This window comes from Myripristis murdjan, chromosome 19 (genome assembly GCF_902150065.1).
Source record: "Myripristis murdjan chromosome 19, fMyrMur1.1, whole genome shotgun sequence".
NCBI lineage: Eukaryota > Metazoa > Chordata > Actinopteri > Holocentriformes > Holocentridae > Myripristis > Myripristis murdjan.
Genome location: NC_043998.1, coordinates 15,215,918 through 15,236,162, shown reverse-complemented (window position 1 = coordinate 15,236,162; position 20,245 = coordinate 15,215,918). Strand labels below are relative to the sequence as shown.

The 20,245-nt window shown below is 41.3% G+C and overlaps 1 protein-coding gene across 4 annotated transcripts; it reads right to left on the bottom strand.

Annotated features, from left to right (window-relative positions):
* Positions 1–8,118: 8,118 nt before the first annotated feature.
* On the bottom strand, positions 8,119–20,013 carry sec31b (SEC31 homolog B, COPII coat complex component). Of its 4 annotated transcripts, XM_030077527.1 has the most exons (28): positions 19,876–20,013; positions 18,981–19,094; positions 18,743–18,866; positions 18,173–18,368; positions 17,947–18,042; positions 17,735–17,743; positions 17,057–17,197; positions 16,503–16,645; positions 16,298–16,397; positions 15,957–16,118; positions 15,561–15,713; positions 15,212–15,442; positions 15,026–15,100; positions 14,816–14,908; positions 14,594–14,711; positions 14,300–14,478; positions 14,033–14,159; positions 13,688–13,833; positions 13,322–13,495; positions 13,048–13,200; positions 12,693–12,885; positions 12,208–12,609; positions 11,971–12,009; positions 11,278–11,336; positions 10,624–10,749; positions 10,366–10,485; positions 10,161–10,232; positions 8,119–9,790 (listed from the first exon to the last, which is right to left on the bottom strand). In XM_030077527.1, the coding sequence occupies exons 2-28, from the start codon at positions 19,057–19,059 to the stop codon at positions 9,611–9,613; spliced, it is 3,690 nt and encodes a 1,229-aa protein (XP_029933387.1). In that variant the 5' UTR covers positions 19,060–19,094; positions 19,876–20,013; the 3' UTR covers positions 8,119–9,610. The 4 variants fall into 4 exon arrangements, with proteins under 4 accessions (XP_029933387.1, XP_029933389.1, XP_029933388.1 ...); XM_030077529.1 differs by lacking the exon at positions 11,971–12,009; XM_030077528.1 differs by lacking the exon at positions 17,735–17,743.
* Between the last annotated feature and the right edge of the window lie 232 nt (positions 20,014–20,245).

The following is a 20,245-nucleotide window of genomic DNA, read 5'->3' as shown; positions in this document are numbered from 1 at the left end:
GTTAATAGTCGTTACTCTTTGTTCAGATGCAATGTCTCTTCTCTGTCACTAAAACATATATGTACATAAGCCCCTCTGTTTTCATATATCTCTGTATCTATCTGTATCTATCTATATCGATATATATAGATAGATAGATGTACTTATGTATGTATGTATATCCCTTTTGTGTGTGTGTGTGTGTGTGTGTGTGTGTGTGTGTGTGTGTGTGTGCGCGCGCGCATGTATAACACACAAGAAATAATACACTTTGGTTTTGGCAATCAATCAAGAAAAGAAGAGGGGTGCGCCATGCAATGAATGCTAATCATGCTGAAATAGATTACTATTTTAATGTAGTGTTTTTATGTTCTCATAATTTGCTGCCACTGTGAACTCTGTTTAGGGCCAAATAGCATTATAATTGATACTGGCTTGTGATGGCGGTGGGAGATACTCTGTTCAATGTTCATAAAATCTGATAGCTCTTCCCTGCACACTAATTAGAATAGGAAACTGTCACAGTGACGGGAATTCTGCTCCATGTACAGATTCTGGGCCTTTTGTTTGTACTTTCAGCTCAGTATGTTGAGCTTGAAATAATTTTTGTCCCAATGAGAAAATGCCTGATTGGCTTAACCTATTCAACCTTGCTAATTCCAATGGGTGGTTGATTATTAGAAATGCATGCTGCTTTGTTCATAGCCACAAAACTTCATTAGAAACTAGTGGAGACACCAAATATATCCTGCTGAATTATAGAGGAAAAAATATGAAATGATGTATAAAATATAAAATATAAATAAATGATGCACAAAATATCTAGATGCAAACTAGTTGCAAGCACTTGCAACTTTAAAGCAATTTAAGTGATAATATAAGGGGAAATCAAAGTTTGAGGGATGAAAAAAAAAAAACACTCACCACCATATAAGGCAATTACTTAAATTATGTATTGCACAAAAAGTAGCTCCTCCTGTCTTTACCTCGGTCATGGTCATGTTGAAACTCCCTCCTATAATATCACACATCATGTTTTGTGTTTGTTTCTATTATACTGTCTAATAGAAACAACATATTTGATTGTTGTAAGCGTGTGGAGAGAAACCAGAGGCTGTCGAGACGAGGGTTTCAGCTGTTTCATGAATGTTAAGGCTGGATCATGTTGGCTCAGGCTGTGGGGCTGCATCACCCCATGATGGGAGGGGAAGTCTGTTCTTTCATAGACAAGTTTGCCTGAGGGACAACACTGGGCGGGTTATGTAATAGGTTCCACCCTCCACACCACACCTCTATACTATTTGGAGAAGACCATGCCAAACTGAAGGTTTTTTCTAGGAGGGTACAGGAGCTGGAAATAGATCTGATGTGCAATATTTGGGTAAAACGCCAGCCTGCCTGTTGTTCAGGAAGTTCAGCCATTCCCTCATGAGGTTTTACAGCTTGTTGTTTTTGGCTGAACACATCATCCTCAGGTTATGTGAACACTTATTCTTCTGTAATCATTTGTGAGTATTTTTTTTTTTTTAATCCTTCTGTTACCTTCAAATTTACCAACATTTTTTTATGGTTTGAATCTGACCCCAATTTAAATTCAAGCAATTTAAACCTCCAGAAATGTATTATAATAAAAACTATTATCCAAGTTTATGTGTCTTGTTCATTACAAACTCTAGTGGAGACACCAAATATATCCTGCTGAATTATAGAGGAAAAAATATGAAATGATAGATAAAATATAAATAAACTAGAAAAGTGCAGTTTCTGGGGAAACTGTGTGGGCAAGCTGGAAGACGCTGAAAACAATTATCAATAAATAAAAAAAAGTTGTAAAAGCTCTGAGAAGGTTGAAGAATTGAAAAATTCTAAGTCACAAGCTGAACAGATTAAAATTTGAATGAAGTTTCTAGCTCAAAGTATGACAGAGTAGCAAATTTTTGAATATTGCTGAATTTTGGAGCAGCTGTCCCATTCTTTCCTATGGGGAAAAAAGTGTAAATAAAGCTTAATAATTCAAAAATTTTTAAATTTTTCAAAACGTTGAATATAAGCAAACATCACACAAAGAAGCTGAAATTTTTAAAGTTTGAATGAAATTTTTAGCACTAAGTATGTGGAAGTAGTTACATGCCAAAAAACGTACAGAATAATAAAGAAAGAAATAGTAGGAAGAAGTGTGTGCAAGCTTCCAGCTTGCCCACTAACAAGCTTCCAGCTTGCCCACTAATGATGCACAAAATATCTAGATGCAAACTAGTTGCAACCAGCATTTGCAACTTAAAAGCTGTTTAAGTGAAAATATAAGGGGAAATCAAAGTTTGAGGGGTGAAAAAAAACAACCATTCACCACCATATAAGGCAATTACTTATATTATGTATTGCATAAAAAGTATCTCCTCTTATCTTTTCCCTTGGTCATGGTCATGTTGAAACTCCCTCCTATAATATCACACATCATGTTTTGTGTTTGTTTTTATTATACTGTTTATAACCAATGTGTTACAAAGTGTGTACAGGACATTTAAAACATATCATCATGTCAATTTCATCTTTACCCGGTAGTGCCCATTACATTAGGAACACTCATTAAATATGAAGCAAAAAAAAAAAAATGATGTTAATCATTTATTTAGAGACGTTAAACACTGGCTGGGGTCAAATTGACCCCAAACATAATAGGAGGGTTAAATTATGTATTGCATAAAAAGTAGCTCCTCTTGTCTTTTCCCTTGGTCATGGTCATGTCGAAACTCCCTCCTATAATATCACGCATCATGTTTTGGGTTTGTTTTTATTATACTGTCTATCAGGGCTCAGGTCTAACACAAGTGCCATGGTGTGCAATATTTGGGTAAAACGCCAGCCTTCCATGTTGTACAGGAAGTTCAGCTGTACCATTATGAGGTTTTACAGCCTGTTGTTTGTGGCTGGACACATCATCCTCAGATTATGCGGACACGTATTCTTCTGTAATCATTTGTGAGTATTTTTTTAACCCTTCTGTTACCTTCAAATTACTAACATTTTTTTATGGTTTGAATCTGACCCCAGCAATTTAAACCTCCAGAAATGTGTTATAATAAAAACTGTTATCCAAGTTTATGTGTCTTGTTCATTAGAAACTCCAGTGGAGACACCAAATATATCCTGCTGAATTATAGATGAAAAAATATTAAATGATATATAAAATATAAATAAATGATGCACAAAACTAGTTGCAACCAGCGTTTGCAACTTTAAAGCTATTCAAGTGAAAATATAAGGGGAAATCAAAGTTTGAGGGGTGAAAAAAAAAAAACACTCACCACCATATAAGGCAATTACTTAACCCTCCTGTTATGTTCACATTTTTGAACATCTTTTATGTTTGGGGTCAATTTGACCTCTGCAGTTTAAACTTTCACAAAATTATTATAACTAAAATTGTTATCAAAGTTTATGTGTCAAGTACTTTATGTTTCTTTGTTGATTACCTAAATAGCCCTTTAAATAAAATATAAGGCTTAGGGCTCAGGTCTGACACAAGTGCAATGATGTGCAATATTTGGGTAAAACGCCAGCCTTCCATGTTGTACAGGAAGTTCAGCCGTTCCATCATGAGGTTTTACAGCCTGTTGTTTGTGGCTGACCACATCATCCTCAGATTATGCGGACACGTAATCTTCTATTAGCAGAAATGTATTATAACAAAAACTGTTACCCAAGTTTATGTGTGTTGTTGACTACTGAAATAGCCCTTTAAATAAAACATAACCTCGCTGACTCACCTGCCCTTACACATCAAAGTTGTCATTCGAGTATACACTACCAGTCAAAAGTTTCTCATTTAATGTTTTTTCTTTATTTTCATGACTATTTACATTGTAGATTCTCACTTAAGGCATCAAAACTATGAATGAACACATATGGAAGGAATGTAGTAAACAAAAAAGTGTGAAATAAATCAAAACATGTTTTATATTATAGATTCTTCAAAATAGCCACCCTTTGCTTTGATTACTGCTTTGCACACTCTTGGCATTCTCTCGATGAGCTTCATGAGGTAGTCACCTGAAATTGTTTTCCAACAGTCTTGAAGGAATTCCCAGAGATGCTAAGTACTTGTTGGCCCTTTTGCCTTCACTCTGCGGTCCATCTCATCTCTAACCATCTTGACTGGGTTTAGGTCCGGTGACTGTGGAGGCCAGGTCATCTGGGGTCATTGTCCTGTTGAAAAATAATTGATGGTCCAACTAAACGCAAACCGGTTGGGATGGCATATCTCTGCAGGATGCTGTGGTAGCCATGCTGGTTCAGTGTGCCTTCAATTTTGAATAAATCCCTAACAGTGTCACCAGCAAAGCACCCCCACACCATCACACCTCCTCCTCCATGCTTCATGGTGGGAACCATGCATGTTGAGACCATCCATTCACGTTTTCTGCATCGCACAAAGACATGACGGGTGGAACCAAAGATCTCAGATTTGGACATCAGACCAAAGCACAGATTTCCACTGGTCTAATGTCCATTCCTTGTGTTTCTTGGCCCAAACAAATCTCGCCTGCTTGTTGCTTTTCCTTAGTAGTGGTTTCTTAGCAGCTATTTGACCATGAAGGCCTGATTGGTGCAGTCTCCTCTTAACAGTTGATGTAGAGATGTGTCTGCCACTAGAACTCTGTGTGGCATTTATCTGGTCTCTGATCTGACCTGCTGTTAACTTGCGATTTCTGAGGCTGGTGACTCGGATGAACTTATCCTCAGCAGCAGAGGTGACTCTTGGTCTTCCTTTCCTGGGGTGGCCCTCATGTGAGCCAGTTTCGTCGTAGAGCTTTATGGTTTTTGCGACTGCACTTGGGGACACATTCAAACGTTTTGCAATTTTCCAGACTGACTGACCTTCATTTCTTAAAGTAATGATGGACTGTCGTTTGTCTTTACTTAGCTGATTGGTTCTTGCCATAATATGAATTCTTACAGTTGTCAAATAGGGCTGTCAGCTGTGTACCAACCTGGCTTCTTCACAACACAACTGATGGTCCCAACCCCATTAAGAAGGCAAGAAATTCCACAAATGAACCCTGACAAGGCACACCTGTGAAGTGAAATCCATTTCAGGTGACTACATCATGAAGCTCATTGAGAGAAGGCCAAGGGTTTGCAGCGCTGTCAACAAAGCAAAGGGTGGCTACTTTGAGGAATCTAAAATATAAAACATATTTAGAGTTATTTAACAATTTTTTCTTTGCCACATAATTCCATATATCTTGCTTCATATATTTGATGTCTCCCATATGTATCTACAATGTGGAAAGTAGCAAAAATAAAGAAAAAACATTGAATGAGAAGGTGTGTCCAAACTTTTGACTGGTAGTGTACATCTGAGTATCCATCAAATATACATCAAAGATGTCATACGAACTGCACGGGTTCTCACACCTCTACAGGCGTGGTTATGTTTGGTGAGGGCCCTAAAGCAGAGAGAAGTTTTTTGAATATTATAAATATCATGTTATAGCTCCTCAGTGTCACCCAAATCAACTAAAACCAATTTGTGTAAGATTTTGATATTTCTCATATGTTTTATACAGCTAAAAAGCCTGTGGTCAAACTGATTCCAGAGAAGCACAAATGAGTACAAAATGTGCCCAGGGCATTGAAAAAATATGATGTGAATTTTATGTTACCCACTTGTCCCCAATGAATTAGGAAAAATCATGAGATATGAATAAAAAAAGCGAATCATGCATTTGTAGACGTTAAACACTGAATGGGGTCAAATTGACTCCAAAGATAATAGGAGGGTTAAATATCTGAGTCATTAGGTCTTACTCCACACATCTGGCCATCCTCACAGCCCTAACACACTCAGAAGTGTGTTAGGGGTGTGAGGAATTTATAACGGGTGTGTTTGATCAGGCCATTTGGTATCCCATCAGTAGTGCAGGGGGGTTGCAGAGGTTATGGGACTTTTGGATGACTCATTCCTTTAGATAAGTATTTTCTTTTTTTGTTGCAAGCTGTCTCGCTTCCACGTACAAAAGTACCTATATTCTGTCAACATGACTTTCTGATTTGGTCATCACACTGCATGTTTGGCCCAAATCTGGAAGGGTTTTTATGTCAGTGTTTGCGAATTGAAAACTCGGTGATTCCAGCAGGTAGCCGTGTCAGGGCAGGGAGCAGCCTCCTTAAAAGCGGAGCCAAATTGGGGGGAGCCGGGACACTCCTCTCCGATGATGTGCGCTAAGGTTTCATGATATCACCATCACCTGAGGCTCGGCTTGTGCCGGGTTACTCCAGTTCAGAGCCACACTGTTCACATCATGCTGCTCGGAGCGTGCGATTGAACCCAGCCAATCAGCGGCGGGGCCCTGACTTGTGATCCCGCTGCACCAATCGTGAGGTAACCGGCGCACAGGCGAGCGAGCGACCTGTTGCCTATTGTCATGCCCGCCAAACGCTCGCCCTTAAATTATGCGTCAGACACTAGAGTTACCACAGAGGGCATGTGAACGAGCCAGCAGCGTGGTAAGAGAAGCTGCATTCATCACTTTCGAAACTTACACCAACCAACTTCCCCAGCATGAACACAGTGTCGCGCATTCAAGTGCAAAATCAAGCCTGCAGCAGAAAGTGCAGTACTTTCTTGATCCACATATGTGCATCAATCCTACTTGTGCAATAAAAAAAATATGCGCATTATATCAGAATGTGTGCATTATTCCTGCAAAATAACACAGAAGTAATATTACATTTCCCACTCTTGAAATTACACAGAATCACAACTTTTTTTTGTTTGTTTTCAAAAAACATTCATCTTATCGAAAATTACCACAACAACAACAATCCTCTGGGAAATTGCACCTCATCAGCCAATTAAGCTGAGTCCTTAGCAAGGAGTACATACATAGTGAAGACCACAATCTGCAATTTTACTTCTAATTATTATCAAAACACTTTATTACCCCCCCCCCCCCCCCCCCCCCAAAAAAAAAAAAGAATAAATACATATATAACAATTACTTCTGTAATAAATACAGAAGTAAGACATTAAGCATATGTTATATACACAGGGATACTGTGTAGCCTACTATGTACTTTGTGGTGTAGTGGCAAAGTTAAGAATACAGGATGCACACTGGGGTGTAGTGTTTCATCTTTTTCTTCCTTTTTTTTTTTTTTTTTCCAAAAGTTGTGGCTAGATTTGCCTGGGTGCCACTGGTGCAGCTAGTAGGTCTTTGTTACATTTGCAGCAACAGGGCTAAAGCCTAGTCCCAAAAGTATGTGCAGCTGTTGTCTGGTATGTCCATGGTGTGGCACTTAAAAAAAAAAAAAAAAAGAAAAAGAAAGAAAGAAAGAAAAGAAAAGAAAAGAAAGAAAGAAAAAGAAAAAAGAATGTTGTGCCCATAGCAAGAGAAATACACTGGCATGGGTTTGTTGTACAACATAAACTCCGGTGTGCCGCCTTCACTGTGCATGTTATATGTAGAAAAAGCCGTGACCAATTAATACCAAGAGTAATTAAAATGTAGGCCCGTGGAAAACTAAAGTAGTGGCGTATAACAGTTTGAAATGGGCTGAGATGTGTCAACATTTCCGAGTCGGTGCTTTGAGCCTTGAGATCACTGAGCCGGAAATCCCCACATGACTTGGAAGCAGCACCGTGATTTGTAACGTTTACGGCCGCAGAGCGCGGAAACTCCGTTTAACAGCTGATGGTGAAATTGATGTGTTGTCGTTTATCACCCCGTGCATGTGTTCTTGTATATCTCGGCTTCACCTTTAACCCAATTAATAAAATATACTTACATTGCAGAGGCCATTTTATGGTTATGCCCGTCGTAAACCAAACAAAAATTACACGACAAGCCTTTTTACGATGCTCGAGCTCGTAAATTACACACAATGAGCATTTGAACGCAACACTTGCAAAAAACTTTTTAGATGTGATTTATTGTGTAATTACGCCATCTACTGTGTATAACTGGGAACTGCCCACAACATAGAGATGTGAGTGATAACTTCAGGTTGTCTTTAAACAGAATTTGTGAAATACATGCAGTATGGAGTCAACAAGCTTGCTGCCAAGTGCACTAAATATGCTCTTTGTAGTTCCAACGTCTGATAGTCTATATATATCAACACAGAACAACTGAGTGAAGCCTGAGAAATTCTGAAGCATTTTTTATTTGAAAAAGGTACAGAAAATGGATAAAGAAAGCAACATGGATTGTATAAATATCTGTGCAACCAAAATGAGCACTGAGGCACTTCACTGCCTTCTGCTGCTGTATGATATATGCTTAAACCCAGACTCTCCCACTAATGTCCAGCCACAAACTACTGACAAATCTCAGCTTCTAGAGCACACATATTTTCCTCAACACATTCCTCGTCCACATTTATTTTAAGTTGATTTCATTATGTTTTCTAAACTAAAAACAAGTATGATCAGAAAGGATTGACAAGTCATTTGGAATTTACAAAAAAAAAAAAAAAAAAAGAAAAAAGGATGTAGTCTGGGTAGAGAAATGACTAAAATCATGTTAACGATGGGAACGGCTGAGTTAACAAGGGTGAAGGGTTGCGGAGGCAGTGTAAAATCTTTTGAAATTCAACAGTAGTTACTATTTTTTTCCATGAGCTGCCATGTGAATTCAGCAGTCAATAACACAGGAGTTGGAGTTAACATTGCAAGCATGCACACTACAGGTCGGAGGGTAACGGAGGAAAAGTATTTGATCACGCGAGCCACCAGGCAATAGCACTGTGAGGATAGGTTTAACTGAACAAAATAGAGGGGGAAAAAAATCCAGCAGCTCAATAAAGATCACCGATTTACATTCTGTTGCAGTGCTTTGGCCCAAAGAACCTGATGGCACATTTAATTGGACATAAACTGTTCTATGGAGAAATCAAGTCAGTGCTATGGTACATACAGTATGTGTTTAAAAGGTTCTTTCTTGATCTAAGTCTCCTGAAACTTGCATGTTGACATGACTCTCAGGACACAGACGCATACTTTGTTTTTGTCCCGTACAAAGTACACCGACCGATGTATGATATAAAGTGCACCGCAAATTTTATCCATACATAATTTTCCATCTTTACCTTGGGTGTAGTAGTTAGTCCCGTTTGATAAAGATGCTTGTTTGTGCAGCAGCGGTGATACTGCATTTATGAAATCAAAAATTTATCAAATGGGATTACCCACAGCCAAAGTGAGAGGAAAATCATATGAAACTGTGTATATGGTGTGCTCCTGACAAAGTAAGCGCACCCACTTGTGTGGCCACAGCCTTGATTCAAACATTGCAGCATAACTGATTTATATTTTACACCAACATTTCCCACTCTTGAAATTACACAGAATCACAACTTTTTTTTGTTTTCAAAAAACATTCATCTTATCGAAAATTACCACGACAACAACAATCCTCCTCTGGGAAATTCCACCTCATCAGCCAATTAAGCTGAGTCCTTAGCAAGGAGTACATACATAGTGAAGACCACAATCTGCAATATTACTGGTAATTATTATCAAAGCATGTCATTAGCTCAAAAAAAAAAAAAAAAAGAATAAATACATATATAACAAAATGATCCATAACACTGAAGTCTGGTGTGTGTGTGTGTGTCAGCCCCTGGGTCAGACGCCCAGCTTGTTGGCGATGGTCATGACCACTTTGAGGATGGGCATGAAGGCGGAGATCTCGCTAAAGTTGCTGCTGCTGACCACCTGGGTGTGGACCTCCAGGCCCCGCTGGTAGTTCTGGCTTGCCACACAGCGGCTGATCTCATGCAGCCCCCCCAGGATGTGGTGAGAAAGCTACCAGTTGTGCAAAGAGAGAGGCAATCAAATGTTACCACAGGGCACTTTTTCAGGTAAAGGCAGATTTCTATCATCTAGTTTTGTTAGAACATAAGGGGAATTTATGTGATATACAGATGGCAAGCTGTTTGGCCTATACGGTGCTCTATAGCCACTGACTGTTTTGTATCACTGTAGCTGAATTTTCTACACTAGCTGACTTCACATTAGTGGCTCCACATGGCAGAGAAAGATAAGTGTGACGCTGTTTGAATTTCAATATCCAGAAATCGCTCGCTCATGTTTACCAACCCGGCCATCTGTGAATGCCTGGCCTCTTATTTTTGCCGCATGTTGATAATCTGCTTTGCATTTGACATTTCCTTACCGACTGGTCTCTCAGCTTGTCATACAGGTATCCCAGGCGTTTGGCTGCATCGTCAAGTTTCCTTTTTGTTTGCTAGGGAAGAAATGTTTACATTTCATTTTATAAGCAATCAATGCACCATTTTTTCCTTCAGTGAGTACAGGCTTTATGACTAACACTGTGCAGGCTGGATGATGCCACATGTTTAAGGAGCTCTGGGACTTACTGGATCTCCTGCTGCTAGCTGACAGCGCTGCACCAGGCTGTCAAAGGTAGACTTGAGGATCATGTGTTCCGCAGGGATCTCTCTCTGCTCCACCCTCTCTGCTGGCAGCTGCTGAAGCAGCTGAAGAAAAACAGTACAGAAACACCTGCTGTTGAGATGCTTCTCTATGTGCATTCAACTCTGAACAACAATGCACTGAAAAAAAAAATGCTTAGTTGATTGTTGAGCATTCAGCATCAGCCTGTGCCAGACACCAACCTGCACATTGGGCTCCTGAGGGGCCCCAGGGGCGACTTGGGCGTGGTCGTGGGGCTGCGGGGCTTCCACTGGAAATCCCATTACAGGAGCAGTGATGGGGGCTGGTGGAGTGTAGTTATCAGGAACCTGCGTACAGATGACAATGCAACACTCGCTCAGTGAGAGGAACATTGTTTCAAAACACTGAAGCTCCTGAGATGATGAGCAGACTTCAGGGAATACACACTTTCATACCATATTAACAGAGGGGTTTTCCCTGCCTGTTGTCATTTCAAAAATAACAAATGAACAAATAATGCTTGCCTCATGCTACACTAAGTTTACTACATTGTATAAACAATTTAGGATTAGTATATTAATAAGAATCAATGACAGGTTAAGTTTGTGAACTGAGGTATGTATACCTCATAACACTGACATGATTACCATGTATCTTGGGGAGATAAAAAAGATTTCATTTGTTTAGCTGTCTAATACATTAACGCCCATTAGAGTCTGTGTACTGTAACTAATTGTCAGATGTGCTTACATCACATTAGGTTCCCATGTTTACTAGCACTGTAGCCTTTTACTGGGCTGTGATGACCTTAAAAAGAGGAGAAAATCTCCAAACTGAGGTAGACAGATTTGGAATAGCAACAGATCCAGGTCTACCTTCTTCTTCCTGGGTCCACCTCGCACTGCTGGTGGGTCATTCCAGCCATCTTGAGATCCTGAATCAGAAAAGAGCAGGAATTACAAACAAACTCAGCCACCAGGCTTTTCCCCCACTCATATCAAACTCTAGCAGCCAAAGATCAGCCTTTATCAGACAGTCTCTTTGAGCCAAGGTTAGTCTACATGGCACAAGCACGTAAAACAAAGACAAATACATACATTTGCCCAAAAGTCCAGCAATTACATGAACAGAGAAACAAAACAGCAAATATGGCAATGTTCAGGCAGCATCCTCGTAATTATTCAACAGATGTAAGTTTACAGTACACCGCTGTTGAATCGTCATTTGTTAATATGCAATACACCTATTTGAATCTCAAATACAATTTATAAATACACTTTTATGTATAAATACATAAAATCCCGAATGTTCTTTTACATTGTTGACAATGTGTGATAATTATATGTTATCTTCATTAGGAGCTGGAGCTATATGGTCCAAATAAACCCTAGCTTGGTTGAAGCTTGGACTTTGTTTTTTGTTTTTTTTACTATGTGGTTATAGATCACATGCATCCATATCAGTTATTGACTCACTACATTTCCCTCAAGCGTGTGGCTGCACAAGCGAACACTACCATACATGTTTTCTGTGCACTCTTATGCCATATCCAACCCTAACCCTGTCACCTTGATCATCACCCTGGGAACTCAGCCAAGGAAAGTATCCTGCAAGTCAAATGAGGGGGACAGCTGACCATTAGCAACATATTCCATCCACAACACTGAGCAGATGTGTCTCTAAGAAATGTCAAAACAAACATTTTCCTGGACATTCTATGTTAACCATGAATAACATAATAAGAGGACTGAACATGACTGATCATGATATTCTTTGGGCTAAAAATTGACTAATATGTGATCTACCTGTAGGAGGAGGAGGAGGAGCAGCAGAGGTTGGGAAGGGCTTCACTGCAGGAGCGCCAGGGCCTCCTTGTGGATACCCTGACCCCAGAGGGGTATACGGGCCAGGTCCCATGGGAGGTGCAGGTCCTTGGTTGTGTGAGCCCCCTGGGTACATGGGCACTGGGGCTCCGGGCTGTGGACTGCCGGCCATGGGGCCTGAAGGTAAAGAGGTGGAGGGCATGAAGCCTGTTGGTGGAACCCCGGGGCTGGGCATGGGGGGCAGGCCCCCGGGGGCGGATGACGAAGATGGCAGCGGGGGTCCTGATAAACTAGCAGCTGGCATAGTAGGACCTGGAGGAGGGAAGGCTGACGGTCCGCCCACAGGCATAGGCTGTGGCTGGAATGGCTGAGGAGAAGGGAAGCCTGAGGAACAACACAAGTAAGTGCTATAATTTTGAATCAAATCAATGTGTAAAACCTGAATATTCAACTGGACAAGGTCAAACCTGGAGCAGGAGCAGGATGTTGGTGGTAAGAAGGCCGTATGGCAGGGCGGGGGGCACTGGGTGGCAGTACATGAGAGGAGGGCGGCAGGCCAGGCCCAGTGTTGGTAGGAGCAGCATGTGGGGTAAAAACTGACGGCATAGGAGGCTGCCCAACCTGAGCCATCTGGGCAGGAGGGGAAGGTTGGTACTGACTCTGTGGTGAGAGAATAACACAGGGTCTCACTGTCACTAATTTCAAGTCTTAGAGAAAAGTCTAGCATCCATAATGACAAAAGAAAGGGCATAAACTGTACAATACTTAATTTTCAAAAACGGGTTCACAAATGATTGCTTTCAATCACTAAGGAATGAATACCATAATTTGTGATTTTTGTGCTGGTGTCTGAGCAGCAGGAGTGGGCTTGGCTGTAGATGCGTTTACTGTGTTGTTGGGGCGTTGAGGCTGCTGTCCAACAGTGGCCTCTCCCTGAGCGTGGAATAGCCTGTCTCTCAGCATCATGATACCAGGCTGGAGAAACAAAACAGCACACATATACAAACGCAAAATTATTATATATACTTCCATAAAAGAAAGCAAAATCACAATTTCTTGAATATCACTGAGTGAGGACAGATGCAATGCCTCTTACTTGGTCTGAGTTCTCAGGAAGGTAGGTCATGGCAGCAGCCAGGCTGCCCTCTGCAGCGAGGATGCCAGCGTAGCGACTTAGCTTCTCTGCCAGGATAGGGCTCTGGACTGCCACCTCACTGTTGCGAAGGCGTTCAATTGACTTGCGCAAAATCATCACTTTCTCCACCAGATCCTTTCAAACCCACAAACACAGACATAAAATGTCACTGCAGATAAGTCTCTCAGTGGCCTTACAGTTTACAAGTACAAACGAATGTACGAACTTTACAAGTATAAACAAAGCAGAACTTCATTTGAAATGAATCTGCTGGGGGTCAAAATGGACAGGAGCCCAGCCTAGATTAAATGTTGCAAAATGTTATACCTCTAAAACAAGAGGAGAGGAGCAGTCCCTCTGCAAAGCCCAGCACTCCACCAATTTCTCAATATTCCCAGAGCAGATATAACAGAGACAGGCCTGCAGGCATCGCTTCTCTGTCCCTTCACCCTCCAATCGAGCCCCCAGGGTGTCTACCAGGTTGGAGAGGGAGGGAGAGCAAGTAAGGACAACAAAAACGGTGAGGATGAATCAGAAAACAGGGAGGCTAGGCACAGATGTAGACATGTTGGTAAGCAAGTGAAACAAGTATTGCTGAAATGGTCCAACTCTCCTGGAGGCAAAACAAGTCACAGAATGATTAATGTGCCGCTGCACTCTTGAGTAACTTACCGCACAGACGAGCAAACTCTTCAGGGTGAGCATAGGTCAGCAGAGCAGCGAGAGCCTCCTTCCAATTGTCCAGCTCACAGCTCTGCACTATGTCTCTCCAATTCTGGGTGACCACTGATGATATAAGCTGGTGGAGGGAGCAGACTGAATCAATACACCTCTGAGGCACATATTCCCATCTGATTGTACCAATGGACCCACAATTAATGCAAATTTACTGTAACAAGAAATTTTAGGATATCTATAGACAAGACATGAATTCCTTGCCATTGAGATGCTGTTCTTCTGCTTGTCCAGGTATCTCTGCTGAGTCTTCTTCAGTAATTCCTCTCCTCCACTGATCGACAGCAGGATAGCTTCAGCATAGCGGCCGTCATTCAAACAGAGATCCACAGCTCCCTCAAAGTTACCCACCAGCAATGCCTGGCTTATTAAACCATCAGTATCTTCAACACAACAAAAAGAGTGGAGAAGGTGAGTTTCAGATTAAAAAAAAAAAAAAACGAGAGCTAACAAGCATAATCATCTAATTAAGTGTGTCATAGACGGAGGAAATATTACCAGATGAAACAGGGATCTGGAAGTTGGGATTTTCCTTTCGGATGTGGCTGAAGAAGTCTGATGGTGAAGCAGAACCTGAAGACTTGGAGTCCGCTGCAGCGCTTGCTTCTTCAGACCTCTGGAAATTAAAAAATAATATTTTATAAATAAGAGCAGAAAATTTTGGACAACAAAAATAATGAGCATATAAAGAATAAACTGGCGGTGTGTAGGATTTCTGACCTCTGTGGAGAGCAGCTGCATCTTTTCTGCCAAATCTTTGGCATCTACTCCATGTCCATTAGGCTGCAAATTCTTCCCCAAGCACTTTGAAATCTGAATTGAGACAATTTGTTACAACAAAGAGATGAGAGTGTCATTTACTATACACATGCTTACAAACATTAGATAGTAATTAGTGACATTGCTAAATATAAACCAGAGACACAATACCTTTTTCTCCAATTCATCTTTGCTAAAACCCAGAAGTCTGAGGAATTTAACACGGGCTTCATCTTCAAAGTTGACCTGCAAAATTAAAGTGTATATTAGCTTAGAAAATCAACAGTTATACACTGACTGAGTCACCGGTTTACAGACAGTGATATGTTTCAAAATGTGGAGTTATGTAAGCCCCACCAGAAGGAACTTCCATATGTCCTGCTCAGCATCAGAGGGGGCGTTTTGAATCTTGGCCTGGCAGTAGTTGGTGAAGGAGCCTGACTGCAGAGCTGCCTGGAGCTCCCTGGAGCGCTGAAGAAACTCGGTTTCTGTCGTCACCTGGCTCACAAGCACCTGTCTGGGGATGGGCTGGGGGCTCTGCACAGGAGGAACCTTAGGGTTCTCAAAGGTGATCAGCTTCCCACCAAACTGAAACACAAGAAGCCAGCAGGAGATACAAAGTTGAAAAACATTTTAAAAAGTTATAGTCTAGAAATGCTCTTTCATTAACAAGGCCATAAAACATTTTAAAATGTGTTGCACTCACAGCAAAGGAAGCTCCCACTGGTCTGCGAACCCATTTAGGTGGCTTCTTCAGAGGGGGAACTATGGTGGCTGGTGCTGTTGGTTGGGGCACTTGCAAGGGAGGGAGCACCTGCCCTGTGCCAAAGGGATCCATTGTGTCAAATGAGGAGGATATCTGTTGAATTAAAAAGACAATGTTAAGAAAACAAACACATTTATTCAGACGATTATTTCCGACATCCCAGGAAGTCAATTTGCTACCTTCAGGATTATGAATCATAGACATGTCCATGACAAAACGTTGATTAAGCAGAGTTAATGTCTGTCTATATTAATCCACTCATACAAGCATGATCTCAGGGAGACCCAACATGTTTTTCAGCGAATGTTGTAAGGATTAAGATAGAAGAGCGACTACCTTATCAGCAGTGCTTTGCTGCTGAGCCTCCAAGCTGCCTCCCATCACCGAGTAGACACTGATCCTCCCGTCGAATGAGGCTGCTGACAGCAGGGCTGGATTCCTGGGGCACCACTGGACATCAAAACACCACTGGTTGGTTGTTGGCAGCTCATATATTACCTAGAATGAGAAATGAACAAAGCATGTTAGCACAGTAGTCATTTGAGGAAATATGATGAGTACTTTATTAATCCTTCACAGGAAATTACATTGTTGCAGCAGCCATCTCAACATACATTCATACATAGAGAATGTATGAGTGTAGGGGTAATGATGAAGCTGCTCCTAATGGGACAAACCTCTGCAGTGTTTGGATTCCAACAGAGGATACGGTTGTCTTTAGCGCTACTCAGCAGGAGCTCCGAGTCAGCTTGGCTCCAGGAAATGGACAGAATTCCCCTAATAAGAAAATGGGATAAAATGAACAACAGAACACTGGTACTTCAAATTGAGCTACAAACACAGATGAGCGTGATATACATGGAAAGAAATGCAAAACCTTACCTTGTGTGGTTCTCAAGGACTTTGAGGGGCGATGTGGCAAAACGCAGGTCCCACATCTGGATGACTGGAAGGCGGTCATCTTCAGAGGCCAACACCAACTGGGTGGCCACATCAGGGTGCCACAGCATTCCTGAACAGTGCATCTAGAAAGCATATAAAAAAATAAACTTCACATGATGAAAGGGATCTTCTATGGAATGATGGCTATCGAGTATGGAACAATAGCCCTTTTTAAGCAAAGTGCAAAATTTGGCCTTGGCAAGCCAGTCAAAAAATAATTCTCAACTACCAAGAATTATTTTTACTGGTGAAATTAAGAAACACTTTTCATAGAAATGTCATATTGCTCATATTAAGTGGTACATCATGTACAGAATCAGGTACTGTGTGGGCTGATTTAGTTTTCACACTTCATTTTTTTTCTTTTTAATAACTTTTTAGTGGTCAGCAAGGACAAAGCCTGCCAACAGGCAACGACTAATTTATCTACCACGGACAAACTGTACTGGCATTTGGTGGGTGGCAATTTTGGACCCTGTTTAAAAACCACCAACCCTGTTGCTGTGGTCACTGATCTTGATGATGGGCTCGTTCTTTCTCAGGTCCCACACAACTGCTTTCCCACTGGGGTTGGCCGAGGCCAGGATGTGCTGAACCTGCCGGTTCCAGGACACGACACTGATATCTTCAGCAGGCTGAAAGAGGAGAAGGAGAGCCTTACTGACAAAACAAGGCCGTCAGTGAGTCTGCAACAAATACTGGCCTGATATTCAAAAGTGCAACTACAGTTAATGTGACATGCAAATACTGTTAGTGCTGACTATGTAAATTGCTGTGAAGAGCCAACTGCTGGCACTGATACTGGGTCAGGATCAGATACATGTGTGCCAAACTGAATTAAGTGCACATACCTGTTGCTTATTGTAAGTATTGTAAGAAAAGTGGTATTCTCATTACAAAAATATAGAAGGCAGTGCTATTAACACGCACACACACACCCGCCAATCATTCCTGCTATATCAAAGAGGCCACCCATGAGACCATTTTGTTCATAAATGTTGTTTATGTTTATTACCTTTTTGCAAATTCTTATTTGGGGCATCCTAACTTTATGAAGTAAATTTCCAGGTGACAAAGCATAATCATTCCCATTATCCCCAGGCAGTTAGACAAACACACCACACATCAAGTGGAAATCACAAACAAAACTTTCTTGTGGCTTACTTTCTTACCTCGCATGGCTACAAAAATAAGGAAACGGAGAAACAATCATTGGGGAGTGTGTTGTCAATTTTATGTTTTGACTTGGAGCACAAATGTGGGTCAGCATTAAAATAAGAAGAAATCAACACACCCAACCTCAATTGTCAACCTCATAAAATGGATTATCTTTCAATCATATCTGACTGAACATTTTATAGTTTAAATATAAAAATGCCCTCACCTGTGTCTTTGCTCCTGGCGTCATTGGATTGCTAAAGTTGTTCAAATCCCAGATGTATATCTCTGAGTCATTTGCTCCTGATGCAAGTAAATTGCTCTAGAGGGGAAATCAGTTGAAACAGATAAATTGGATGGGTTACAGAACCGCTAAGAGAAATTACTGGGATGTGATGGCCTTCTTCATAAATCATCTCGCATACATACACTCTTTTGACGACACACTTTACCTGAAATGGGTTGAAATCCAGTGCTCGGACAGGGCCTGTGTGTTTATCAGACTGTCCCACGACTGCCTCTGCTCCAGACGTTATTATGGCTTCTGGGCTATACACTGTCAATGTGCCATTTTCACTGCCACCAACCAGTCTGCCTCCTGTACCGTCTGCTCCCATGCCAAAGTTCACCCATATGATACTGTGCAATCTAAGGAGAATAAAGGTGACGACACTGTGAGCCCAAGTATTTGTTTCAAGTGACATACCCCAAGCCTCTGCTGTAGTTGTTTATAATTACATGTACCGCCTTTGGCCTAGGGTCAAATTTTACAGCAAAGCGCCGTCCTTTGTCTCCCCTACACTACATGTGTCTTAGCCTTGTTTTCAGTGCATAACAAGTACAGCTTCAGTACAGTCCAATTGTGAATTTGCAAGTTGCAGCTAACCATGAAAAAATAACATCAAAGCACATTGCAAAAATGCAAATATCACTTCTTTGCAGTGGTTGACATGGACGCAAGTCTAGTATAAATTGATACAATATTGCCAAAAAAATATATCCTGGCATCTGTACTACGTCACCTGTTTGAGGTGGGTAGTGTCCCCTTGAGCTGCATGTCCATGGAGGGATCAGAAAAATCCATCTCGAATATCTCGAGAGCTGCAGTGGTGTTGAAAGATGCATCGAGCTGCTGTGCAGATGTGCCTGTTTATTGTCCAAAACAATTGGAAGAAGAACAAGTTAAATGTATGAAGTGCTGTGTAAAATACAGCTTAATGTGTTTTGAAGCTGAACACATGGATTGGAGCATGAAAATACCTAAGGCCAGGTAGACAGGGTGGTGCATGGCAGGGCTCCACGCCTGGTGGGCTGTCCTCTGGATCTCCTTCAGCCTCATCTTCCGCTATTGGTGTAAGCTGTGCTGTCAGAGTCCTGGATTTTGGGTCACAGACTCCAATGCATTATTAACGAATTCCCTCACACAGCTAATATCGTGATACCAATGTGAATGACAAAATTGTAATCAATAGCTCTCAATTAAGTGAGATGAAATGTGATTAGCACAATTTTTTGACTGCCAATTCAAATCCATGCCAGTCCTCTGCATTAGCATCAAGACAGGGAGCCACCCATATTAACACAGCTGACTCCGACTATTCCCTGGAATTTCTAGCTAACGTCAGCTATCCATTTTATTCATATAACTGCGACCACGTTAGGAAATGGTTGAAATTTGCCAGCATAACTTCCATTGTCAGTAAATGAGCCACGGTACATAATATTAACGCTACGTGGTTCAGGAAATAGTCCAAAAATGTGACATTTCACACCTGCTAGCTTTATGCGATTGGCTAACAGCAGTTCCGTTCCCGACACACAGCTATCACCGACTTAACGTTAGCTTGGCTACACACACAACATCTTGACAAAACTCTTCCCTACGACGTTAAATGTCTTTGAAGCAACATTTGAATTTCTGCTCATGCCAAGACATCAGAAACTCACACAAGCTGGCTAAAATTCAACCTTCTCAATTTCCGCCGTTTCAGGTTCAGTGAATAGTTAGAGCCAATGCTATCTAATGTAAGCTACTGAGCTAACTACATCACTGTTGGCCTAGTTTTACAGGTAACAGTTAAGTTACAGTATTTATCGAACATGTACAGTCTCAATCAGTACTATAAACGTGATTTGGATAATCCGGTGTACTCACGTCAGTTGTTTATCACACTCGTACTGTCCTTACAACAGTAGAGCTACTGCCAAGCTAGCAGCTAAGCTCCGACTAAAGTACTTCGCTGTTGTCACTTCTGTACGGTGGCCGGTGAGGACAACAGGAACCCGATCCTGCTATGATGTGACCAACAGGTTTTTCAAGCGTGACCCACTCCACTACCAGCTGACCGTGTCACGTCACTGTTTTGCTCATGTGGGGATCAAGTATATGCCTTCTCTCATGTAATGTTCAATAGGATACCAAACTATGTTTAAAATCACCAGATAACATCCAGTGGTATTACACTGTGAGCCTATGGGTTAAGATATTTTCCACAAACAAAAGAACAATATAAACAGAGAGAGAG

What these genes read in the sequence shown, in the direction of transcription:
- sec31b (XM_030077527.1), bottom strand. Translation starts at nt 19,059, where the DNA reads ATGAGGCTGAAGGAGATCCAGAGGACAGCCCACCAGGCGTGGAGCCCT. An exon ending in CCCTGTCTACCTGGCCTTAG is followed by an intron (nt 18,867 to 18,980) that starts GTATTTTCATGC and finishes GACAATAAACAG; the next exon opens with GCACATCTGCACAGCAGCTC. An exon ending in TGCAGCTGCTCTCCACAGAG is followed by an intron (nt 14,712 to 14,815) that starts GTCAGAAATCCT and finishes TTTAATTTCCAG; the next exon opens with AGGTCTGAAGAAGCAAGCGC.